Source organism: Gekko japonicus, unplaced genomic scaffold (assembly GCF_001447785.1).
Source record: "Gekko japonicus isolate JY-2015 unplaced genomic scaffold, Gekko_japonicus_V1.1 scaffold392, whole genome shotgun sequence".
Lineage (NCBI taxonomy): Eukaryota > Metazoa > Chordata > Lepidosauria > Squamata > Gekkonidae > Gekko > Gekko japonicus.
The window spans coordinates 895,411-917,997 of record NW_015174853.1 but is presented as its reverse complement, the minus strand read 5'-3'; the positions used below and the strand labels follow the sequence as shown (position 1 = coordinate 917,997).

The 22,587-nt window shown below is 45.7% G+C and overlaps 1 protein-coding gene across 1 annotated transcript in view; it reads left to right on the top strand.

Annotated features, from left to right (window-relative positions):
- Positions 1–22,587, top strand: part of WDR64 (WD repeat domain 64) — a gene marked incomplete at its 3' end in the record, with an annotated part of 128,473 nt that overhangs the window by 92,407 nt on the left and 13,479 nt on the right. The window contains exons 13-21 of the mRNA XM_015424565.1: positions 216–339; positions 813–985; positions 3,446–3,625; positions 7,157–7,290; positions 11,748–11,840; positions 14,989–15,088; positions 18,280–18,322; positions 18,437–18,588; positions 21,634–21,739. Of these exons, the coding sequence (XP_015280051.1) occupies positions 216–339; positions 813–985; positions 3,446–3,625; positions 7,157–7,290; positions 11,748–11,840; positions 14,989–15,088; positions 18,280–18,322; positions 18,437–18,588; positions 21,634–21,739 (1,105 nt within the window). The remainder of the gene's footprint in view (positions 1–215; positions 340–812; positions 986–3,445; positions 3,626–7,156; positions 7,291–11,747; positions 11,841–14,988; positions 15,089–18,279; positions 18,323–18,436; positions 18,589–21,633; positions 21,740–22,587) is intronic.

Genomic DNA, 22,587 nt, shown 5'->3' with positions numbered 1-22,587 from the left:
CTGTTAAGCTAGACAGAGGATGTTATTAATGGAAGCTCTTGGTCTTCCCTGTGGGTTTCCCCCCAGTTTTATCATCTTTTTTCTTAATTTAATATTTTGTACAGCTATTTAAGAAAGCAACAGGTATTTTATAGAAACAGGTATTTTATAGAAAAAAATAAAATACCTAATATATTAGCTTAGGTTGGATTGCATATAATTCACTTTATGTTTAGATCTGGGAACTGGAATCGGGGCAACTAATATACCAGATTGAGGATGCCCATGGGCCTGGTGTTGAGCTGACATGTGCGGCAATTGATAAAAATGGATTTCACCTTGCCACTGGAGCGTGCGATGGTAAAGTAATGAATAGTTGCTCACTACAATAACATCCAATTTAAAAATAATGTATTATATTAAGGACTATAAGACTAAAATATGTTTTCCACATTACCACACACTGCAATCCAAAGTAATGCTGTCTGGGAACAGTTTTACCAACTGTCTTGGTGTTTGTGTGGACCATTCCTCAGACATAAAAGTTACCATATGAGGACTGAGGAATCATCTCAGAAATTCACGTGAATGGCCCTACCTTGAAGAACACAAGTATAGCTCAGCTTGACTTGGAACTGGGTTCAAGTTCCACTTTAGTCATATTGGACTCATTCTGTTCCTGAATAAATATGTCATGGGGTTACTGAGTGCAGGTTGAAAAGAATGTCAGTTTCCCCACAGCTGAAAGACTAACATATCTATTTTAGGGTGAATTTTTATAGATAAGAGCCAGGCAACGCCACAGTGACTCTTCTGCTTTGCTCTATGGTCAGGGACTGTGAAAACATGGGACTTTGGCAGTGGACAACAACTGAAAGCATTGCCTGTATCCAAGGAAAGCTCTGACAATGAACACTGGCTGATCCAGATGACTTACCTGAAGGCTAGTGAGAGCAGACATGTGATCTTGGTCTTGGAGCACAGTGGGACAATCAAAATTGTTCAGGTATTTAACATTTTAATATGCTTTTTACTCTTCCATTTTGCAGTTATTAATTCTGATGGTCAAACATTCCTTCAAGGAATTAGCTTTATCAATAGCAAGCATTTAACATGTTGCTAAAGGTGGATCTGCATGGCTAAATTATCAATATTGTGTATGCTTCATGCCATTATAATAATATAACAGAACATTCTCATCTTCATTTAAAGCTATAGTTTTATTGTTTATTTCTCCCCCCATCTTTCTGCCCTTACTTCCTGTTCCATCCTTGTCCATAACCTTCATGCCTTCAGTTTGGCCACAGGCAGACACTAAGAGGTCTCCTGCTGTCTTCTGCAACTCCCTTGCTGATCCCCTTGTCTGGAACTTCTTACCAAAAGAGCTATGTGCTGCCATGCTATTCTTTTTCTTATTTCAAATCTCTCCACATTATATACCCTTTCTGCGAGGCTTTTGGCATGATCCCTCAAGCCTCCTCCCCAAGAGGAGCTAACCCTGAAGATGTCAAGAGAAACTAACCCTCAGCATGTAACTGCATTTGCTCCTATTTATCCTGTTACTCTTGGCTCTGCATTCCCCTCCCTCCTTTTGGTGTTCTGCTGAAACATGGATTGTAACTTCCCTACAGCAGATAATATTCTTTTTGTTAATGTTACACTGTAAAGTGCCGTGGACCCTCAAGGAACAATGTAAATATTTGCCATGCTATTAGAATATCATAAGCATTCAGTGCCCCAGCCCAGCAGGAACTCATTAGTATAATAGGCCACACCCAACAGCAGGAACTCATTAGCATATTGGGCCATACCCCTGACAGCACAGCTCATTAGCACATTAGGCCACACCCCCATGTTACCAGAAGTGTGGTTATCCAGCCACACCCACCTTTTGCTTGTTATTCTGTTTACCTTGTTTGTTGTCAAAACCCAGGGCTTTTTTGTAGCAGGAACTCCTTTGCATGTTAGGCCACACACGCCTACGGTAGCCAGTCCTAATGAGTTTCTGCTGTTGGGTGTGGCCTATTATGCTAATGAGTTCCTGCTGGGCGTGGCCAACTCAGGAGCCAGCCGGAACTCCGTTCCTGTGCGTTCCTGCCCAAAAATAGCCCTGGTGCCCAGTATCTGGACATTATTTTTTATTCACTTCTCCAGTTCAGATATATAATCCCAGTGTGACAGATCCTTTAAAAAAGATTTCCAAGACTGTTTTTTCATGGTAATATAAAATGATTCCTCAGTGTTGCTGGTGGGAATCACTTTTGCCTTGTCCATTGTTTAAGTCAAGATATTTATTTACATAAAATATTTCTATCCCACCATATCTCAAGTCAGGTTATTAAATCAACAACAATTTACAAACACAGAAACAATATAACAATCCATCATCAAGATAAAAACAATGCACAGGTTAAAAACACACCCCAGTCTGCTAAAACAATTTACCCTCTGCCAGTTGCCCTCTGAAATAAAAACATCTTACCTGCTATAGCAGACAGGAGGCTGTCCTGCCCCTGAAGGGATAAATAGCCAATCAGCTGGGCTAATGGGAGTGCTGTTCCAGAATCCAATCACCTTTCAGAGGGGGGATGCAATGTTGGAGGGAAGCACAGCTACAGTTCAGTTGAGTTCTGTCTCAGGGAGAGGGCAGTGATAGTTTTGTGCCTGCCTCGGCAAGAGAGCAGTTTGAAGGGTAGCTCTGCCTGGTATTTATTTATTTAATTCATTTATACCCCACCTTTCTCCTGCATGCAGCACATAAACCAACCCAAACCAGAAAAGGTCAAGAGGATTGGATTAAAAACCAAGTATTTATACATTTTATAAAGCGACCACTGACAAAGACCATACATTGAACTGTGTTTGGTTTACCACAGTAATGTTCCACAGATTTATAGATATGTTGTTGGTTTATTAAAGGATATCCAGTTTGTTTAGATGGTATTGGTTTCAAAGAGTGTCCGTGATTTTTATCTGTATCTTTGCTTCTCATCCTTTTCTGGTTTGGCTTGGACACATACAGCGTTTTCAGGGAGATTCCCATTCTCTCAAATGATGCTTCAGAGTATTCCCTATATAGTTTTATCTCTCCATCCGCCCCCCAAGGTCCTCTAAAGGCCATGGGCCATCAAATATGTACACTGGGTACCAGCACTATGGCTGCTGTTTGCATTGTTCATCTACAACACTCATCTCCCAGTACAACAGAAATGTATCTCCCCCCCCCCTCTCCTCAGTGGCACCTTTAAGACCAACTATGTTTAACTCTGGGTATAAGCTTTCGTGTGCATGCACACTTCATGCACTTCGTTCTGTTGCTTCAGACCAATGCAGCTAACCACTTGAATCTAGATTAGAAACCTGTTAGTAACCTGAGAATTTATCCCACTTATTTGATTAAATAAATCATGCAATTTAATTGTCAAATGCATATTTCCTGCTATTCTTCACGTGTTTGTTCTTCTAGAGTAATGAAGGTGAACCTAATCTGTGTATTACCTGGAGTCTTCCTGAAGCCCTGTCACTGGCACTTCAAGGCAATCCACTAATGCCCCTAAGACTGAGCCCCATTACCAGGAAAGCAAATGGATTTTTTCCAGATGTTCAACTATTGCCTGAGAAGGATCCTGTTGAAGCAGATATGGAGGTGAAAAGTGTTTTCACACCTTTAGAGAATTCTAAATTCTACAAATGGTCAGGTAGCCTGTAAGTAGCTTAACCAGTGCTTTAGAGCCTGGCTGCATCTTATTATGTGACAGGTATATATGGGCAGTGTCATCTGGCCACTAGTGTACTAGCAGAGCTGCTGGTTGGCTCCCTGTGACCATTCTGTGGTGGTAGGGGAACAAAAGAGCCCCCCACCAGGCATGTACCCATAGCGAGCACACCACAGCCCCTAGCAGCTCTGGCAGCACCCACCAGTCATGGAGCTGTGGCCAATGACTTCCATCTGAGTGCCACAGACACGGCCAACCAATGCCAGCCAGTGCAGCCACAGCTCCTGGACGTCATACCCTCCCACCTGTCAGATGGAGTGTCCAAGTGACAGCATGGTCAACTTGCCAGCAGAACACAAGACAGAGGCAGGGCTTGAACTCACAGGCTCAACACACAAGATGAGTGCCCTAATCACTGGGCCCAGCAGGAACCTGCAAAGGTGGAATTCATCAAGCATTGAGCATTCCACTGCATCTCTGATGTCACCACCAACCATATGCAGCTGGGCAAGGAACATCACAAAATCAGGTGTGGCCTAGTGAAAGGCACTGAGGCAGCATGGCCAAGCCCCTGTCTTAATCCCCACATGGGGAGAGGGCAGGCAATATCCCCCCACTGCTAACTGAAAAGGAGAGGAGGGGACAGTCCAGCTGATGAGCCACCCAGGACTAACATTTTGGCTGTCACACCCTTTCACAAACCTTCTGTACCACATACAAGGACCTGTTGTCCTAGCCCTCCTTGCATCCCAGCTCCCCCTCCATCCAGGGACTCACTTTGCAAGGGCACATGGTTCCCCTCAGACAACTCCCCCATCCCATCCCTCCGGCAAACTGCACTTCGCAGCCAGCAGCATATGTGAGTGGGAGGCACGTGGGGACTGTCTGTTGTAGCTGAAAACAACAGAAGTCCAATGGCACTGTGAAGAGTGAAAAAAACACCCCAGCATTAGCCTCCCATGAATCAGAGCCCACTCCCTCAGATGTGTGCAGAGGAAGTCATTCAGTGACATCACATGGGACACAACATGAGGGGTCTGGAAGTGGGAGGAGTCAGGGGCAAGCCTCAACTGCCTGACACCAAACAGACAAGGACACAGCTTTGGAACACTCCAGACTTTATTGAACAGCAGCTGGGAAGTAGGAATGAGGCCCACTGAGCAGAGCTGCAAAGCTCCTTTGTCCAGTGCAAGCTGCTCCATGGAGCCATAGGGAGATAGGGCGAGCCCTCTATCATGATGTGCTTGTGAGTGGGGCAGACATGGCAGATGGATGGCTGTCTGGACATCCTGAAGGTACAGCAGGTAGGCTGGAACCAGTGAGATAGCAGCCCCATGGCAGAGCGGCAGGATCCACAACAGTCACCACAGCCAGACCATACTGCACTGGGAATGTCGTCCTCCCGGCTGTCCTCCCTGTTGGATCACCACCTGCACATATGCAGAAGAAAGACATAGGTAATGATGACAGACAGCTATGCCTGTGGGACAGCAACAGAGCCTATAGTGCCATGGAGAGGGCTCTATTTGCTGGCATTCCCCTTCAGGGCACCCATCCCACCCCTTTCCCCTGAATGGAGTAACACTTCAGTTGTCTCTATTCCATTCATGGGTGCTGCTGCATAGTCCTCCTACCCTACAAGACAACAGGGGCCATGGGTGCTTGGCCAGCAGCTTCACTAGGCACAGCTGTCAGTCAGCCCAAGACCCAGCCATAGTTAGTCCTCTGCCGGGAGGAGATGCCCTGGCAATAGACCATGCTGCCAGCCTGATATGGGGCTTGCAGCTTCCCTGCCAGCCTCGCTCCATCATAGGCAGCACTCCGGGGCAGATTCTCCTGGGTGAACACCACCCCAGTTGCATGCCAGAGGGCATACTGGTGGGTGGCCTGATGGATACACACACATCATTAGCCTTAGCTGCGAAGCCCACATTTTTGAAGTGGTGCACAGGTGTCAGTTAACACTGCCATGTCTTTGGAATGTGTGGGGAGTGATCCCTCCTTCCTGGTACACGAACGATGTCTCCTGTCTGGGTTGTTATCTGTGTCTGCTTTTCTGACCTTGGGGTTCCAGCTGCTCCTGACCTGCTGGGAACAAACGGCTCATTTTTCTCCTGCTCACTTTTCTCCCACGCGCGGGGGACCATGCACAATGCTTATTGGCTTCGGCTTGTATTGGGGGGGGGCTTTGAAACTACTATAACTTTGGGTGACCTGCTGCTTTGGGTCATTCCTGACAAAAAATGTTCAAGTGTCATAGTCATGAACTACCAATAAACAGAATACTTCTTATGAAGCGCTGTGTGGTGTGATCTGACTATAGAACCTGACAACAGGGTAGGTGTGATAAGGAAGGGAATGGTGAGTGCAGACTCTCAATACAAGGCTGTTGGATCTCTGCCCCTGCTTACCTGTCAGGGGTGCACTGCTTTCTTCCTCTTAGGGCATGTGCTCAGCTCTTCGGTGTGTGTCTGCAGAGATGAGGTACCTGTGTGGGTTCTTCACAGAGACACATTAGTCAAACTGCATCAGTGTTCATTTTCCCTCTTTCCCGTGGGTGTAAGTGCTAAGTGCCTGCTCTGTGCTTTCCCTTCCCACAATCAAGGTGCAATGCTGCATGCTGTAAGTGTGCACATCAGGGGCGTGGAAGACAGAGCCCCATGCTGTGCACCCTAACATGTTCTAAGCTATGGCACTGGTGTGATCTGACTATAGAACCTGACAACAGGGTAGGTGTGATAAGGAAGGGAATGGTGAGTGCAGACTCTCAATACAAGGCTGTTGGATCTCTGCCCCTGCTTACCTGTCAGGGGTGCACTGCTTTCTTCCTCTTAGGGCATGTGCTCAGCTCTTCGGTGTGTGTCTGCAGAGATGAGGTACCTGTTAAAGCCAGTCGAGTCCGACTCTAGGGTTGCGGTGTTCATCTCCGTTTCAAAGCCGAAGAGCCAGCGCTATCTGAAGACATTTCCGTGGTCATGTGGCCGGCATGACTAAACACCAAGGCACATGGAACGCTGTTACCTTCCCACTGAAGTGGTACCTATTTATCTACTTGCAATGTCTTGCTTTCGAACTGCTAGGTTGGCAGGAGCTGGAACTAGAGACGGGAGCTCACTCCGTCATGCGGCACACTCAGGTCTCGAACTGCTGAACTACCGACCTTCCACAGCCTGTGGTTCAGCGTCTTAACCACTTGAGCACCTTAAAGACTAACAAAATCTGTGGTAGGATATGAGCTTTCGTGAATCACTGAAGAAGTGAGCAGTGACAGATGAAAGCTCATACCCAACCGCCAATTTTGTTACTCTTTAAGGTGCTCCTGGACTCTTACGCCTCTCTCCTAAAATGTATGTACAATGTTTAGTTTTAAGTGCTGTATAATTGCTTTAGTTCATATCTATTATTATTTCAATCATCAGCCTTGTCATGGTTCATAAGTCTTTTTTTTATGCATCCTCTAGAATCCTTTACCACCTGAAGCAAAAGTGAAGTGCTTTGATGTGCTGAGAGTTGAAGGGTATAATTTGTTAGCAACTGCAAGTGCAAATGGTGCTATCATCATGTGGGATTTCGAATCTGCCATCGCCAGACACATGTAAGTTACAAAGGATGCCAAGAAGCGCCCACAGAGTGAATAAAACTCTATGTGGGAAATGCCATTGTTAGGAGAGTCGGCTCATATTCTCACAAATGTTCTACCTCACTTTCCAGACAAAATTTGAGAACAGCATGTAATCATTACAATAACATTTCTAAAAAAAGATTTTTAAGATCATGATATAAAATCATATCAAAGCCTAAACAATAAACAGGGCAATAAAACCACCAGGGATGAAAAATCAGAATTAATGAAGTAAATCCAAACCTTGATTTTTTGAATGAATACATGTCTTTACCATGTCCAGATAGGGTTGCCAACAGGCCTGGAGAAAAATGCCCTGTCCTTTTAATAGAGGTTGATGTTTAGACATGGGCACACATGAAGCTGCTTTATACACAATCGAATCATTGCTCCATCAAGGTCAATACTGTCTACTCAAGACTGGCAGTGGCTCTCCAAGGTCCCAGGCAGAGGTCTTTCACATCCTCTACTACCAGGTCTATTTAATTGGAGATGCCAGGGATTGAAACTATGACCTTCTACATTCAAAACAGATGCTCTGCCACTGAGCCACAGCCCCTCCTCAAGTATAGCTGGCAGCTGAAGCTTTTCCTGGTATGGAGGTAAATAACATTACCTGATAAACAATATCCATCAAACCTCTACTAAAGGGACAGGATATTTTCCCCCTTTCAGGCTCTCAGTAGAGAGGGAGCCAGGACTATCACTTGTGGGAGGGCAAGTGCTACTGTGATTGTCCTGGTTCCCTGGAGTAAGGTTTCTCTAGCTAATCCTGAATTTCAGGGAGGTTAATACAGGAAACTCCCTGAGATACATAAGAAAAACAGGGCTTTATAGGCCAAAACCGCTATGTTGAATTGGGCCTGGAAAAATACTGGTAGCTTTTGAGGTTGTTTTAATATAGGTATTCTGTGATTTTGCCAACTAATACTTAATATCAGTGCGCAAGTGGAGCAAAAAAAGTGCTCCTGCAGAGTGCAGGGGGTTGGACTAGATGAGCTGCAAGGTGCCTTCCAACTCTAACATTCTATGATTCTATCTATGAAAACACTTGCCAGTTTCTGATTGCCTCCATTCACTGCCAAATGCAGACCTCTATTAAACGAGAGGTCACTGGGACATCAATGGCAGCAACCAGCTCTTTGTCTTTCTGCAGAAGGCCCAGATGGCTAACCAGCTGGAGTTAGTAGTGCTGGCAGAGTTTAAACACGCAAAGGAAGGGGAGCACTGAGTGTTTAGAGAAAAATGTGTAGGTTTATTAAGGGAGAACAAACTGCTTTGGAACACAGGAGAGAGAGAACCTTAACTGTCTAAACTACCTGATGAAGGAGGAACAACAACAGAAGCTCTGCAGGACCAGGAAATCTTCAGAAGAGCCAATCAGGAAACAGGAAGGAAATAATTTGAAAATGTGGGTGTCCCTAATCTAGCTATGCTAACTAGCAGTCCTTCAGCTGTCCCCCTGTAGGGTGATCTTCTGATCTTCATAAGGCTGCACAATAGACCTTGTATATTCTGAGCTGCAATCTAGTACCTGGGAATCCTGGAGCAAAGCTGGGTCCAACAGTATTCCCAAACTGCGAACCTTATTCAAAGAGACTCTAACCCCCACCCCAAACAGGTTGTCTCCTTCTAAATTTGCCCACTCTCACTCATTCCATTATGTTTGGATTGGGTTTGAGATTGTTCAAGCTCTGTGGTCCATCACAGAGCTCAGGCACCAGTTCAGGACTGACACTGCCTGCCCTAGGGTTTGCTTTTGTGACAATGAGCCACTGTTGCTGGCCCTACTGCCTTTACTCAAGCCAACAAGGGTATTAAGTACTTCCCTCTGGACACAGCTGCCACATAATTGTACCACAGTGCAGGTAATGGGAGAGAATATTTAGCTGGTACCATGTCATGAGGTACAATTGGACTATTTTCTCGCTGGGGTAGCTTCCTAGGCAATATCTCAAAATTTTGCACTACAGGCAGAAGACATTACTTGCCCTCATCCTTAGTCTACTTATCCTAGCATACATAAACACATCCTTTCCTGCTTCAAGGGATGCTTATATAAACACAGGTGCTTTCCAAGGGAACAGCATGGCCCTTAGTCAACCTCAGGTTAAAAGTCCCCTGGAAATGCCAGTTAGGTTTCCCAAGAAAGGTCATGGACAATTGACCCTACCCTTTTCACCTTCCTTACATCTACCCTTTGTCTGGAAAAGCACGAATCTTTTCTAACCCTTCTCTCCAAAGAGTAAGAGACCAATTTCTCAAGGACAAAATATGATCTAGAAGTACAAGCACAATTTTCACATAAATGGTTTGTTTGTTTTTTAAATTAAGACCAGGGGACGTGGCATCGCCGGTGATGGCAGCAGACGCCTAAATCTGTGCTCCACTCTTCCCTCCTGACCCCTTTTTTCCCCATTTTATGGCCACTGAGGGGTGACTTTGCAGTCAGTAGCCAATGGCCCAAGGTATCTGAATGTGGTTTTGAGCTGCATCTTTTTCTGTTCCAGTGTGGGTTTGGAAAAACAATGGAGCAAATGCTAGATGCAGAATGGGCCCCAGAGAGTGTCCTGCTAGATGCATGGAACTCAAATTAGTTGGATTCAGAGTTGCCTGGAGAAAAAAGTGTCCTGTCCTTTAATAGAGACTTAATGGAATGTAATTTAACAGGTGATGTTATTTTCCTAAATGCCATTAAAAGCTTCAGCTGCCCATTTACACCCATTAAGGCCTGCTAGGGATGCCAGTCCCCAGGTGGGGGCAGAGGACCCCCTGATTTTGGGGGCTCCCCCTAGACACCGGCCAGTTGGCGAGAGGGGGTAAGCCCACCCCCAACGGTCATCTGCAGCCCTGCTTTAAAAGAGCAGGCACTCTGTGTGCCTGATCCATAAGCCTTGAATATGCATCTTGCAGGGCAGGCAGACGGGGGCACCCACTCTTTTCAAGCAGGGGCCACTCACTCCTGCCCTGCAAGTGGCAAATTCGCAGCCTAAAGGGCAGGCACGTGGGGCACCCACTCTTTTCAAGTGGGGGCCATGTGCGCCTGCCCTGCAAGTGGTGAATTTGCAGCTTACAGGGCAGATGTGCACTGTGCCTGGCTTTTCCCAACCATTTAAAGGGAAGGTTCCCTCTGAAGTTTGGTTGGGGGAAAGTGGGCGGTGTGCTCATGGGGTGCTGTATCACCAACACGATGTCATGCTGCATGATGTCATCACATTGGGGATGGACCCACTCCCTCCTGGCCCCACCCCCCAAATCCCCCCGCTGGGACCTGGCAACCCTAAGACCTGCTTTGCTCTAAAGGTTTCTGAAAGATTGCAGCAATGCCTGGATGGCTGCCATGGGGGCAGGCAGGGCCGGATTTAGACTTGCTGAGGCCCTAAGCTATACAAAACCCAGAGGCCCCCTACTGTTTTAAATCACATCAGCTGGTCTCAGAAAAATTTAAAATATATACACCTTTTTAATATTTGAAATCATTTTTTATATTGTGTTTTTATTCGAGGCCCCAGCAGATTGCGAGGCCCTAAGCTGTAGCTTATTTAGCTTATGTATAAATCCGGCACTGGGGGCAGGAAAGTTTAGATTTACCTGGGCCCACCCACATGGCAGCCTAACAATGTGTAACAGGCTCTCTGAATTCCCAGCTTTCATCTTTTTAAAGTACGTCTCTGGCACCTTTTGTTGGAGAGATACAAGATGAAAGGCAATGAAAGGGACTAGAGACTTGCTTGTTAAAAATGAAGTCTGGGAATCAGAGAACCTGTTACACATACGGTTAGAACATTATATTAATAGAACAATATTAAATAACCTTTAAAAAAACTAAGCCCCCAGGGGTGATGCTATGGGGCCAGGGCAGGAAACAATGGGAAAACCTGCCTGTGGAATCCCCGCTGCCCCTGCACTGTAATGGCAGCTGGGCAGTAATGGGGAAACTATACATGTTTGTCCTCATGTGGAAAACACCTAAATCTCTGTTAAAGGGACAGGACACTTTTCTTCTGGCCCGTTGACAATCTCCACCTAAGGGGGAAAGGTTCATAACTGTAAAATTCAGGGAACTTTTACTGCAACTAAATCTGAATTATGTGCCTTGGAAAGTAGAAATGATTACAAATTAATTCTCTCTGGATTGTGCCTCAGTTTATGTTTTAAAACTATGGACACAAATATGCTCTTTCTCAATCGAAAGCCATGTGAACTTGGAATAATATGCAGTGAGATTCCAGAAGCCCTATGGGGCAGTACATGGGCCTTTTAGGTTGAGTCATTTGCATGTTTTCTTATACACAAACTATATGTGCTCAAATTTTAAAGTGTAATACAGAAGCAGGCTGTTTATCACAGCCCTTCGATTCCGTGCAGGAGAAATGTGCATTTTATCAAATGAGTGTGGAAAAATTACAGAAAAAAATCTTTATTTCCAGATTCAAAGCTGGCCAGGCTGTTGAAACAGATGGCTCTGACGTACTTGGAATCAATATGCTACTGTTCCTCTATCGAAGTGCTCTTTCTGTGAGGTAGGTAAATTGTATAACAGGTGTGTGTTATGTCCACTGTCTTAGGAGGCTCTCCTAGGTTAGGAAAAGTGACCTACAGCTTTGCCTTTGATACTCATCCCACCAAACTCTGCAGCCTTACACTAGGAAAGCAAAGGCTGTGCTTGAAGAAGTACATTGTTTCAGGTTTTCACAGTAATAAATCCCAGGAGGCAGTTAACTTCTTTGGCACAGTTTAATTTTTCTTATTTGCTACTACTTGTGGCTATAATTCGTAGGACTTAAATGATGTTAGATAAAGCCAGCCACATACTAAGCCCTGATTTTCAGTGCTGATGCTCTCCACTATCTGGGAATTTATTTTGCTCGTATTTATTGAGAATTCAATTTATCCCAATGGTGCATATTCCCAAGTAACTGTATTAGGGGAATACTCTCTGCAGCATAAACCGTGGGGGCATGTTTGCCAGGTCAGCAGCAGAACCTGTTAAGAAACCACCACCACAAGAAGCCCTGCCCACTAATGCCTCAGAAAGGGAGAGGGAGGGGGTAGTGTCTGTCTGTCCACTGGTCCTCCTCTCTTAGCAGTAGTACACCAGCCATCACTACCTGCCACAGTGGAGGAGGCTTAGCCTAGGTGCAGCAGCTGCCCTTCATCACAGGCTCTCCCTTTCCCACCTCACCCCTGCAAAAGAAAATTATTTTTTCAGTTAACATTCCTTTACATTCATTATTATTTATGGTGCTCCTGTGGGTTCTGCTGGTTTCTGTCTGGAGGCTGCTTGGCATCTACCCTACTCTACCTTGTTCATATGGGGAACAATTTTTGTGCTGCTGTTTTAATTTCAGCATGCAATTTTGGTTTGGGGTGGCTGGTAGTGTAACTTAGGTGCATACGTGTACCACCCTCAACATCACCCTGCACTGCACAGCTACCAGGGTTCTGTAGAGGTATATATGCTGCAGGTGGGATGGATGGAAGTGGGGAGATTGGTGGGGCATTTCTGTGCCAATGAAAATGGTAATGGCCCTGGCTGCTACTTCTCCATAGCCTCTCTAGTTTTAATCATGGGAAGAGCATTGTAACCCAGCTTCCCAGCAGAGACCGGGAGGGGATGCAAGCACAAGTATGTCTGCTCACTTCAATCACCCTCAAAGTCTAGGACCGGGAAACCGAACAGTGGCAAGTTGACCTTCAGGAAGACCAACTGCTCAACTGACCAGGGGAGCAGGCGTGAGCGATGCGAGCTAACAACCGCTCTCACTCTGCACGCTTGTTGGAGGGCATGAGAGGAGCTTCTGGGCCACGGCAGAGAGGTCCAGCCAGACTGCCTCCTTCATGGCCCAGTAGCTCAGTGGACAGGTTGCCTGCGACTTGTAGGGTTCCGAAAGGTACTCATGAGAGCAGCTTCTGGGCCACGGCAGAGAGGTCCAGCCAGACTTCCTCCTTCGTGGCCCAGTAGCTCAGTGGACAGGTTGCCTGCGACTTGTCCGGTTCTGAAAGGTACTCCCTCACCATCGCAGCTGCTGTATCCTCTCTCATGCGCCTGCTGCTCCCAGGAGAGGGGCCAAAGATTCGTCCAATGACTGCCATTTCAACAGTCGTCATGGCGGGAGCCATGATTTTTGGGGTATGACCTTTTGAGAGTCAAAGTTCCCTGAGTATCTGATGAAGGGAGCTTTGGCTCTCAGTAGGGTTGTCAGGTCCCCCCGGGGGGGGGGTGGCTGCTCAATGGGCCACACCCACCAGCCCATATTGGGCCACCAGGGGGAACCCCACCCCCAAAGTGCCAGGATCGCAGCAATATGCCCAGCGTGATGATATCACCTGGAGGTGATATCATTGTGCGCCGGGCATGTTGCAGGGGGGATGCTCTATCATTAGAGGGAAAAGTCTACGGTTTCCCCTCAAATGATAGTGGTCCCACCCCCAACATGCCTGACATGATGACGTCACCTCCAGGTTATGTCATCACGGTGCGTGTGCCGGAGAAGTCCCAAAGAGGGCCAGGACTCTCCCGCTGCAGCTACAGGTAGAACCTGGCAACCCTAGCTCTCAAAAGCTTCTACCTTGAAGATCTTCTTGGTCTCTAAACTGCTATTAGATTCAAATCTAGCTCTGCATGATGAAGTCAATCCTTTTTCCTTAAAGCTCCACATTTTTCTCCTCTTATAAAGATATTTAAAATGTATTAGAAAGTATTAATCTGTTACAGATGTGTTAAAAAAGAATATGGTTTGCAAGATCATAAAGGTATTCTTTATGAATCTGCAGCTCTTAGTTGTGTTTAGCGTCCTCTAAGCTAAGGCCCCAGACTTACCTGGGCCCCATTTGTGGGCCTGCTGGGTTGAGGAGAGAGGCAATCCAGCAGTGTTCAGGCCATCTAGGGCCAGCAGTGCAGCTGAGTAATGGCTGGGGAGTTCTACACAGCTACATGGGCTCCCCAGACTTCCCCTCAGCCTAGCCAAACAGGATCAGCTGGCAGGGCCACAGGGGCAGGAACCCAGGCCAGCAGACCTCACAGAGGGAGTTTTCCTTCTGGTCCACCTGGCTGTGTTAAAAGGGCCCCGTTGTGCTGCCTGGCCCAGTCAACCTCGTGGCTTTTCCTATCCACCCCTCCCTTTGTTTTTAGAGTCACCAATGTGTTATTTCAGGTGCTTGTTTGGCTTGGTTTTTTTCTTGGCCCCTTTTTCTCTGTCACAACTGCATCGGGTGGTATCAGCATCCATTTTCAGGGGGAAGGCAGCCTGCGGGCCTGTTTCTGCCATATTTGGGGATCCCCTTAAGGGAGTTTAGGGTGAGACCTTACAGGGGACATGCCCAGCTCAGGGGCTATCAAGGCACCCTCACTCTGAAGTGGCGGAGGAGACCATGCATTGGCCTGCGCCCATATGGAATTCTTGCATCCTGCCATCCCATGGTACATGGGCTGGCAGGCAGGTTGGCCAATGCCTGGATCCATTGCTCCACGCTGTGCCAAGGCTCTTACAGCTACTGTAACCAATAAAGTTGTGGCCATTTTCAATCCAGAAGGTTGTCTGTTGTTTCTTGCATTACTGGGAATGGGTGGTTGCCTCACTGTCTCCTCACCCGTTTTAGCACTAGGACCACAATACTGTTTTTAACCTCTTAACATTCTGGGCCGCCTGGCTGCTGTCTTCCATGCAGGCAACTAAGTCAGTCCTCCACCTACAGTTCAGAGCCTCAGAGCGATGAAACTCCTACACAGGACACAGAAGGCGACAGCAGCAACTTAAGCATAAAGAGGGTATGTCTCCATTTCAGTTTCAGTGACTGCCAAGAATCCTGATTAAGATTTTATGTTTGCACCACGGAAGAGTCTGATTCTGTGATTCTCAGTTAAGATGGGAAAGGAGGCACCCAAAGGTTATTTTCTTAAACTCAAATAAGAAAACACGCAGGAGCCAGGAATGTTATAGAGCTGATATTCACAGGCCCGTAGCTACAGTGGGGCCTCCCAGGACCTGGCCCCCTGATTTCCTTCCGAGGCCCCACTACTTCCTACCTATCCCAGGCCCCCTGACTCTCTGGGCTGTTCTGAGGACTCCCTGCGCCACTGCCACCGCTTCCCTCCCTGCCAGCAGCTCTGCCAGCTCCATCCCAGGCTGGCAGTTGGGGGGGGGGAGGCTGGGCTGGGGGTCATGAGCTGGTGGCAGCACAGGGCTCCCAGGTGAGGAAGCGGTGTGAGGTGGGCAGGCCAGCAGGCGAGGTGGGACCCACAGAAACCTTTGGCAGTGCTCAGAGGCTGGCAGTGCTGGGGTGCCTCAACGTCCTCTTCTGCCTCCTCCTCCTATGCCTGGGTGCCCAGCTGGAGCACCGGTGGATGCTAACTCTGCAGCCCCTGGCTTCCAGGGCATGTTGTAGGGAGGGTCTGGGAGTCACGAGCTGGCAACAACAGTGGCACGGGGCTCCCAGGAGAGTAAGCGGCGCAAGGTAATTAGGCAGGCGGGCCGGCAGGCAAGGTGGGGTTGGCAGGAACTTTTGGTGGGCTCAGAAGCCAGTGGGGCAGGGCCAGGGCACCTCTTCCTCCTCCTCTTCTGCCTCTCCTTCTTCCTGTGCCTCCTCTTCTCCCTGTGCCTGGGTGCTGAGCCAGAGCACCAGCAGAGGTCAGCTCTGTGGTGCTAGGCTTCTAGGTTTTTTTTAAAAACACCCTTTTATTTTACTTTCAGTGCTCCCTGAATTATTTAATGGCCCTCCAATTTAAGAAATCCTGGCTACAGGCCTGGATATTTATGTGTTGTTTTAAACTGCACACCAACAGCATTTCCAGCAATAAAGATGAAAGAAACACAAACACAAACATCCTTTGAAGGAGAATAGCCAACTTTTGCATAGGCAATATTTAATCCATTCTATTAAAAAAATCTTCCTCTCATTGTTGCATACCAGCTCTTTGTTCAAGGGACAGAATTGGGCCAGGTTATTTGGCCAATAGGTAGCCCTGCCTATGCATGAGAGAAACAGCTGGGCACCACCTGCATGACAGAAAACACTGCAGGAATCATTCATACAAAATAAACAGAAGTCTTGTAGCACCTAACAGACAGAGAGAGAATGTTTTAAACAGGATCACAGTCAAAATATGGTACCAGAACAAAATAGAGAAATCTTTAAAGAAAGATGGAGGAAACTAAGTAAAGAATGTAAATGGGTGTTTACCTTTCCCCCCTCCCCCGTAATCTGGCTCTCACTGAACATTTGATAATTATTTATGGTCCTGTTATCTCACTGAGATAATTAAATTGGAAACTTTTTCAAGACTGATTATCGGAGAGTGGAAGTCTAGTTAATTTTTTTGTAGATGTTACATATATAAAAGCTCTTACTTCAATTATATTCATATAGATCTGGAAATGTAAAAGCCATATTTGATTACTCAGTCTGCTGTTACTCTGCTTTATTCTGTTTCTTTAGCGTATAATGTATGTGAGTATATGTCTATGATTTTTATTGAAAATACAGATTGCACAAAATGAACATATAGAACTGCATAAGATTGGACTGATTAGTATTGAACATTCTATGAGATCAACATGCCTGACCCTTAAATTAGTTTTAATTTCTCCCAGCATAAAGATAGGTACATGCTCCTAAATTATCTGTAGCAAATCTGAACAAATCATTTCCCATAAATCAATATACCAAAGTGTCAGGAGGTAAAGGGTGAGCCCCTCCTGCCTACGCTGGATGCATCCCCTTCAGCAGTCGACAGCCAGCTAAGCAAGGAGTAGGACCCTTCCCAGGAGGTCCTGGAATCCTGGCCGGATGGCCTAGCAGAGGATGCCCAGCTGGAAAAGGAGGAAGAGCAGAGCACTCAGGAGACTGGGCAACGCAGCAAGGGGCTGGGAGGCAAAGAGATGGGTGGGAGAACGCAGGGGAGTTTACTAGCATGGCTATATGCCTTTAAGGAGTGGGCAGTGGGGGACGCAGGTGAGACAGCTACACCAAATAAAGAGAACCACAGGTGGAAGCTGAGAAGGACTGGTGGGCGTTCGGGAAAGGAGGCGGAGAGGAGGGAGCTGCGGACCAGGAAGGTCGAATCCACTCGCACCTGTCGGCCCGAACCCAACTGGGAATCTCTCGAGTGAAGTAACTGAGAGACCTAGTCTGAGGCGACCCCTGGACTTTAAGGTTTGGCTGTCGTCCTGGACGTCCTGCATGACCCACTCCTATCCCAAGACCCTCGGAACACTGACACAAAGTCCTCCTATCTACAAACATGGTGTTTTAAAGAACACCAGCAGAGGGTACAGGATGGGTCTGTGGAAATATTCTCAAATAATTCTAATTATAGTGACACTGGACAGAGATTACTCTGTAGCCACTTTTGTGTAACAAGTAATGGAGGCTTTGTAAAACGTATAATAATGGGGATGCAAGTGTAATAGAAAAATGAATCAGGGACACATGATACTTCACTCTGTTTTCTCAACATCCCCAGAAGCAGATGCTCTGTTAAAAGTACAAGCTGACTTTTGTATATTTTTGGCCTGTGCTGTGAAGTGTTGTTCATTTTATGTAGATGAGTCATTTTGAAACAGAGAAATTACTGGTGCAAGCTGATATTCGGCATGTAGAGAGCCAGCATTTCAATTTTCACTGACTCTGGGGCCCAGAGGACCTCCAAGTGACCCTTCTTTTCATAGTTTTGTGGACATATTTCTCAACTTTTTCTCATTTCATTACATTCTGACACATTTCCCCCAAATACTGCCTATTCCTTGTAGATTCCTTATGTAGATTCTCATTTCCCCAAAGTTTTGTAAGTGCAGAATTGTTAAAAAAAATTATTCGGCAACTGGAACAGTGTGCCCTTGTCAGCATTCCTGGGAAGTGCTTTTTCTTAAAATATCAGTGACTGAAGGATTCTATCTCCACATGTACATTGTCTGATTTCCAAATTTCTAATATAATGTATGTGTTATTGTATGATTTCAGGAAGGTGTTAAAAATGAGCCATCCATTGCAGCAAATACTCCAGGTAATGATTCAATATTTACTTCTGGATGTGGCAGAATGGCTTTTATGTTAAAAGGGGGGAAAACATTAGAACTGTGGTGAGAAAGTAACAATGAATTCTATTCCAATTCCAAAGCGGTAAGCCAAGAATTAACAAAACTACCAGATTCACCTAACTTGGAGAACAAGGGATTACTCAATGTATTAGAAGCTGGAGTAGAACAGAAACACATTCCTGTCCTTGCCTCTGCTCATGAAGATGGTTGCATTTATCTCTGGACTATAAAGGTAGGATCTTTTGCATGGCTAGGCTTGTGTGAGACAAGGTGTTCAATGAGCATATAAGAAGGATTCTTCTGTATCTTCCATTTCTCCTGTCACCACCCTTCTCCATTCTTAGAGAAAAACGTGAAACTATTTCCATTTTTGCTATTTTTTTAAAAAAGGGAAAAAGGACAAGGCAAAAAGGACAACACATACTTTATACTACATAATAGTCCAATTACATGAACTTCATAAGCATCTAAGGAGCCCTTCCAACTTTACTTTAGCTGCCCCAGTTCTCAGGAGTCAGGATGCAATCATGGAATGCTCCCCACAGGACTGAGGTTTCTGATATTAGTAGATCAGGAAGGAGCCGTGTTGCTGCAGCTTCCATGACACAAAGATAACTTTGGAAGGAGGCGGAGCCCCAGATTGCAGCAATAGGGGTACTCAGATATATGCCCTTGGTCTGATTGTGGGCATAAACGCTGGCCCCACAGTTCAGCAGTAACCATTAGAGTTGAAAAGTACTGGGTTCGCCACATGGAGGACTCGGACAACGACATGCTGTAGCACACGTTTATTGTACTTCACATAGACAAGACTAAAGACTAACGGCCACGGGGCCAACTATATCCATATCCACCAGCAACCCTCCCCCTCTCATTGGAGGGTTTGAATGTCCCGCCAAGGTGGCTATTGGTTGGGGCTGGGGAATCCAGGATCCGAAGTTTCCTTTGTTTTCGGATCCAAGCTCTGGCCTGTCCGCGGACCCCTAGAGGTGGTCCACGTACAGAACAAGAGTGGTGATAGCTTGATGCTGTTTTGAAGTGGGCATTAGCACAACAGTAGCAATAGCTGAATGTCAGCAAGCTGCCATGGTGTTCTGTGTTCCTGGTCAGTGTACAGTTGTTCCAACCCTTCCCCCTCTCTTGCTAGCATGTATGTTATTCTGCTGTAATGCCTAAGACTGATAACTGGAGGATACGAGGTGGGAGTACGCTTGAATGCCGGCTTGTTGCTTTTAGTGTCTGAGAACTGCACCTGTATTATGTCTAGAGATAACTCGGTTCTCAGGGAATGAGCGCGCAACCGTTTCCTTTTGCCCGCCAGCGGGAAAGTGACCCATTGGTTCTGTGTTTCCTTCAAACCCCTTTATTATGTTTGACCCCACCGTTTGTGTTCAGTTCTAACAAAGAACGTGTTTGAGTGTCTTGCCAATGCTTTGAAATAAAATCTTGCTGTTTAAAACGTGGATTTATTCTCGATGCTTGGGAACCCAACACTGAATATGAACTGGCAAGAAAAACCTTTGGTTTTTCGAAGGTATCAGTGTGTCTGTAATAGCACTTCCATAATGCAACATAAATGATTGCCCTGTTAGATAGGGACAGGATACTACTGTAGGCTCCTGAAAAGCCAGTGAATGTTTGATCCATGATAGCAAAAGTGGATTTCACTGCTAGTACAGATTTGATGCTGTGGCATTTATTGATTGTTAAGGGATACAATGTTAAATGGTTAACAGTACCATCATAAGAGGAATTACACCATTCCAAACCAATTGACTTTTTAGAAGTTTTAGAAGGATACAACTCTGCCTGGGATGGCACTGTAACTTCCTCTGTCTACTTTATCTTAATTTCTGAGAAATAAGTTTGGCTTTAGGCTTTCAGCATTAAAAAAAGGTTTAACATGTATATAATATGTCAATTTTAACATTTTCAGTTTATCCCAGATCTTAGATATTTACACATTAATCTTTGCTCAAAGGGTAAACAGAAATTTAGACTAGTGAAAATACAGGAAGGCTTTAAAAATGCCTTTATAACTTGAAACACATTAATCTTCCCCAAATATGGATTTACTTAGGAAGAGTCATAGGAGTAATATCTATGATGGTTACAACCAGGAACATATAGATCTCTATGCTGCTACCTCACGTGGTGAGCCATCACAGCTATAGATCAGTGAGTTGCATGGGCTGGGAGCTGACCCTAGTATCTGCAGTGACTAAAGTTGCTAGCTCTGAGCTGAGAAATACCTGGAGATTTGGAGGTGGAGCCTGAGGACAGCAGGGTTTTGGGAGGTGAGGGACTACGATGAGGTATAATGCCAAAGAGTCCACTTTCCGAAGTGGCAATTTTCTCCAAGTGAACTGATCTCTGTCACCTGGAAATCAGTTGTAATCCAAGGAGATCTCGAGCCACCACCTGGAGATTGGTAACCGAAGTGGCAATTTTCTCCAAGTGAACTGATCTCTGTCACCTGGAAATCAGTTGTAATCCAAGGAGATCTCGAGCCACCACCTGGAGATTGGCAACCCAAGCAGTGACCCTACCTACTCACAAATGACTACCAATGCAGGATCTTTGTACCTAGGTGAAATTTGTTTTCACTGTGTTGAGCTCCTGATTTCTAATTCCTGGGTTGTGAGAATGCAGATGCTTGTTGGTCATTCGGCACTTAACTAAGGCTCTGTGACAGGCATATGTTTTGCATTTCGATGCTCCCAGGTTCAATTTCTAACTTCTTCAGATTAAAAGGGTCTTATGTGACAACCCAGGGAGATACCTCTGTTTGAGACACTGGAGATAGGGTTGACAAGTCCTACCTGGCAGCTGACAGGGGAATCCCTGGTCCTCTCTGAGATCTTCTGCCACACGTGCGATTCAGTGACGTCACCTGGATGTGATGTCATCATTTCATCACCGTCGGGGGGTTGACGCTCTAGTTTTTGGGCAAAACTCTATGGTTTTGTAGCCAATTTTACCATAGGGTTTTGCCAAAAAACTAGAGCGTCGCCGTGCAATGTGATGATGTCACTTCCAGGTGATGTCATCACATCACTTTCAGGCCAGTTGGGGGCAGGCTTCTCTCCACTGGCCAGCTCGCTAGCAGCAGGGAAGTGCCCCGCAAAAGCAGGGGTTCCCCCATCCCTGGTGGGCGTCTGGCAGCATTTACTCATATATAAACATTTGAGGTATGATAAAGTAGACCAATATGATTCATTAATCCTCCAAACCCCACAATCAAAAATGCTGCATTGGTATGTTCTTGTTTGCGTAGGGGGATCTACTGAGAGAAATTTTACCTTTCACAAAACATCCTCCAATTCCTTTGACAGCTCTGTGTACTGACATCTCTGCTAAAATGCTTTTTGCAGCTAACAAAGGTAAGCAATCATTTCTGTGTCAGATTGTAAGGATAAAGAAATATATATTGCACCAAACTAAAACATTTTTTGTAAGTATATTTATTGGGTTTTTATATTACACACCTATTACATTTACATATCACTTCAACAGCAAATTTACTTTCGCACTTCCCATACCTCACTTCACCAACAGCACAGGACAGCTTATCAATTGCCCATCATATACAACATTATGCTCTTAATCTTGATCTTACTATCTTACCTATATAACAGCATTGAATAAAAGCCTCTAAATCTTTCACCTTAATGAACCTCATGCTGTCATACTAATAATTCATATCAATTCATTCAGTGATATGCAACATAATTTAAACTTGTTATTAAGATATATTCTCCTTAATCAATCCTTGCCCCTCCTACGACATTCTGTTGGTTCTTTCAAACATTATAGGAACATATGCTGTTTATCTCTCCCTTATATATAAAGCCATAGTGGGCTCCAACGTTCCAAAATGCACACCTTTAGTGTTTGGCCGCAAGAACTGTCAGTCAGAAGACGCTGGCTGGGTTGACTCGCTGCTTTGTGCAGTCCCGCCCAGCATTTCAAGGTCTTTTGCATATGGAAGCTGATTGGACTTCACTCCATTCCACACCTCAAACTCCCCCCCCCCAAGCAAGGCAGTTGGAATTGCCAGTTGCATATGGAACCTACTGTATTCTGAGGTAAAATATGTCCTCACTCACAACACATCACTTCCCCTTCAAAAGAAACAAACCCAATAACACAATCATGCCACATCACAAAGAAGACAGCTCACACCACAAGCAGAATACCACAAGGCAAAAAAAGACAGGGAAAGGTGCCA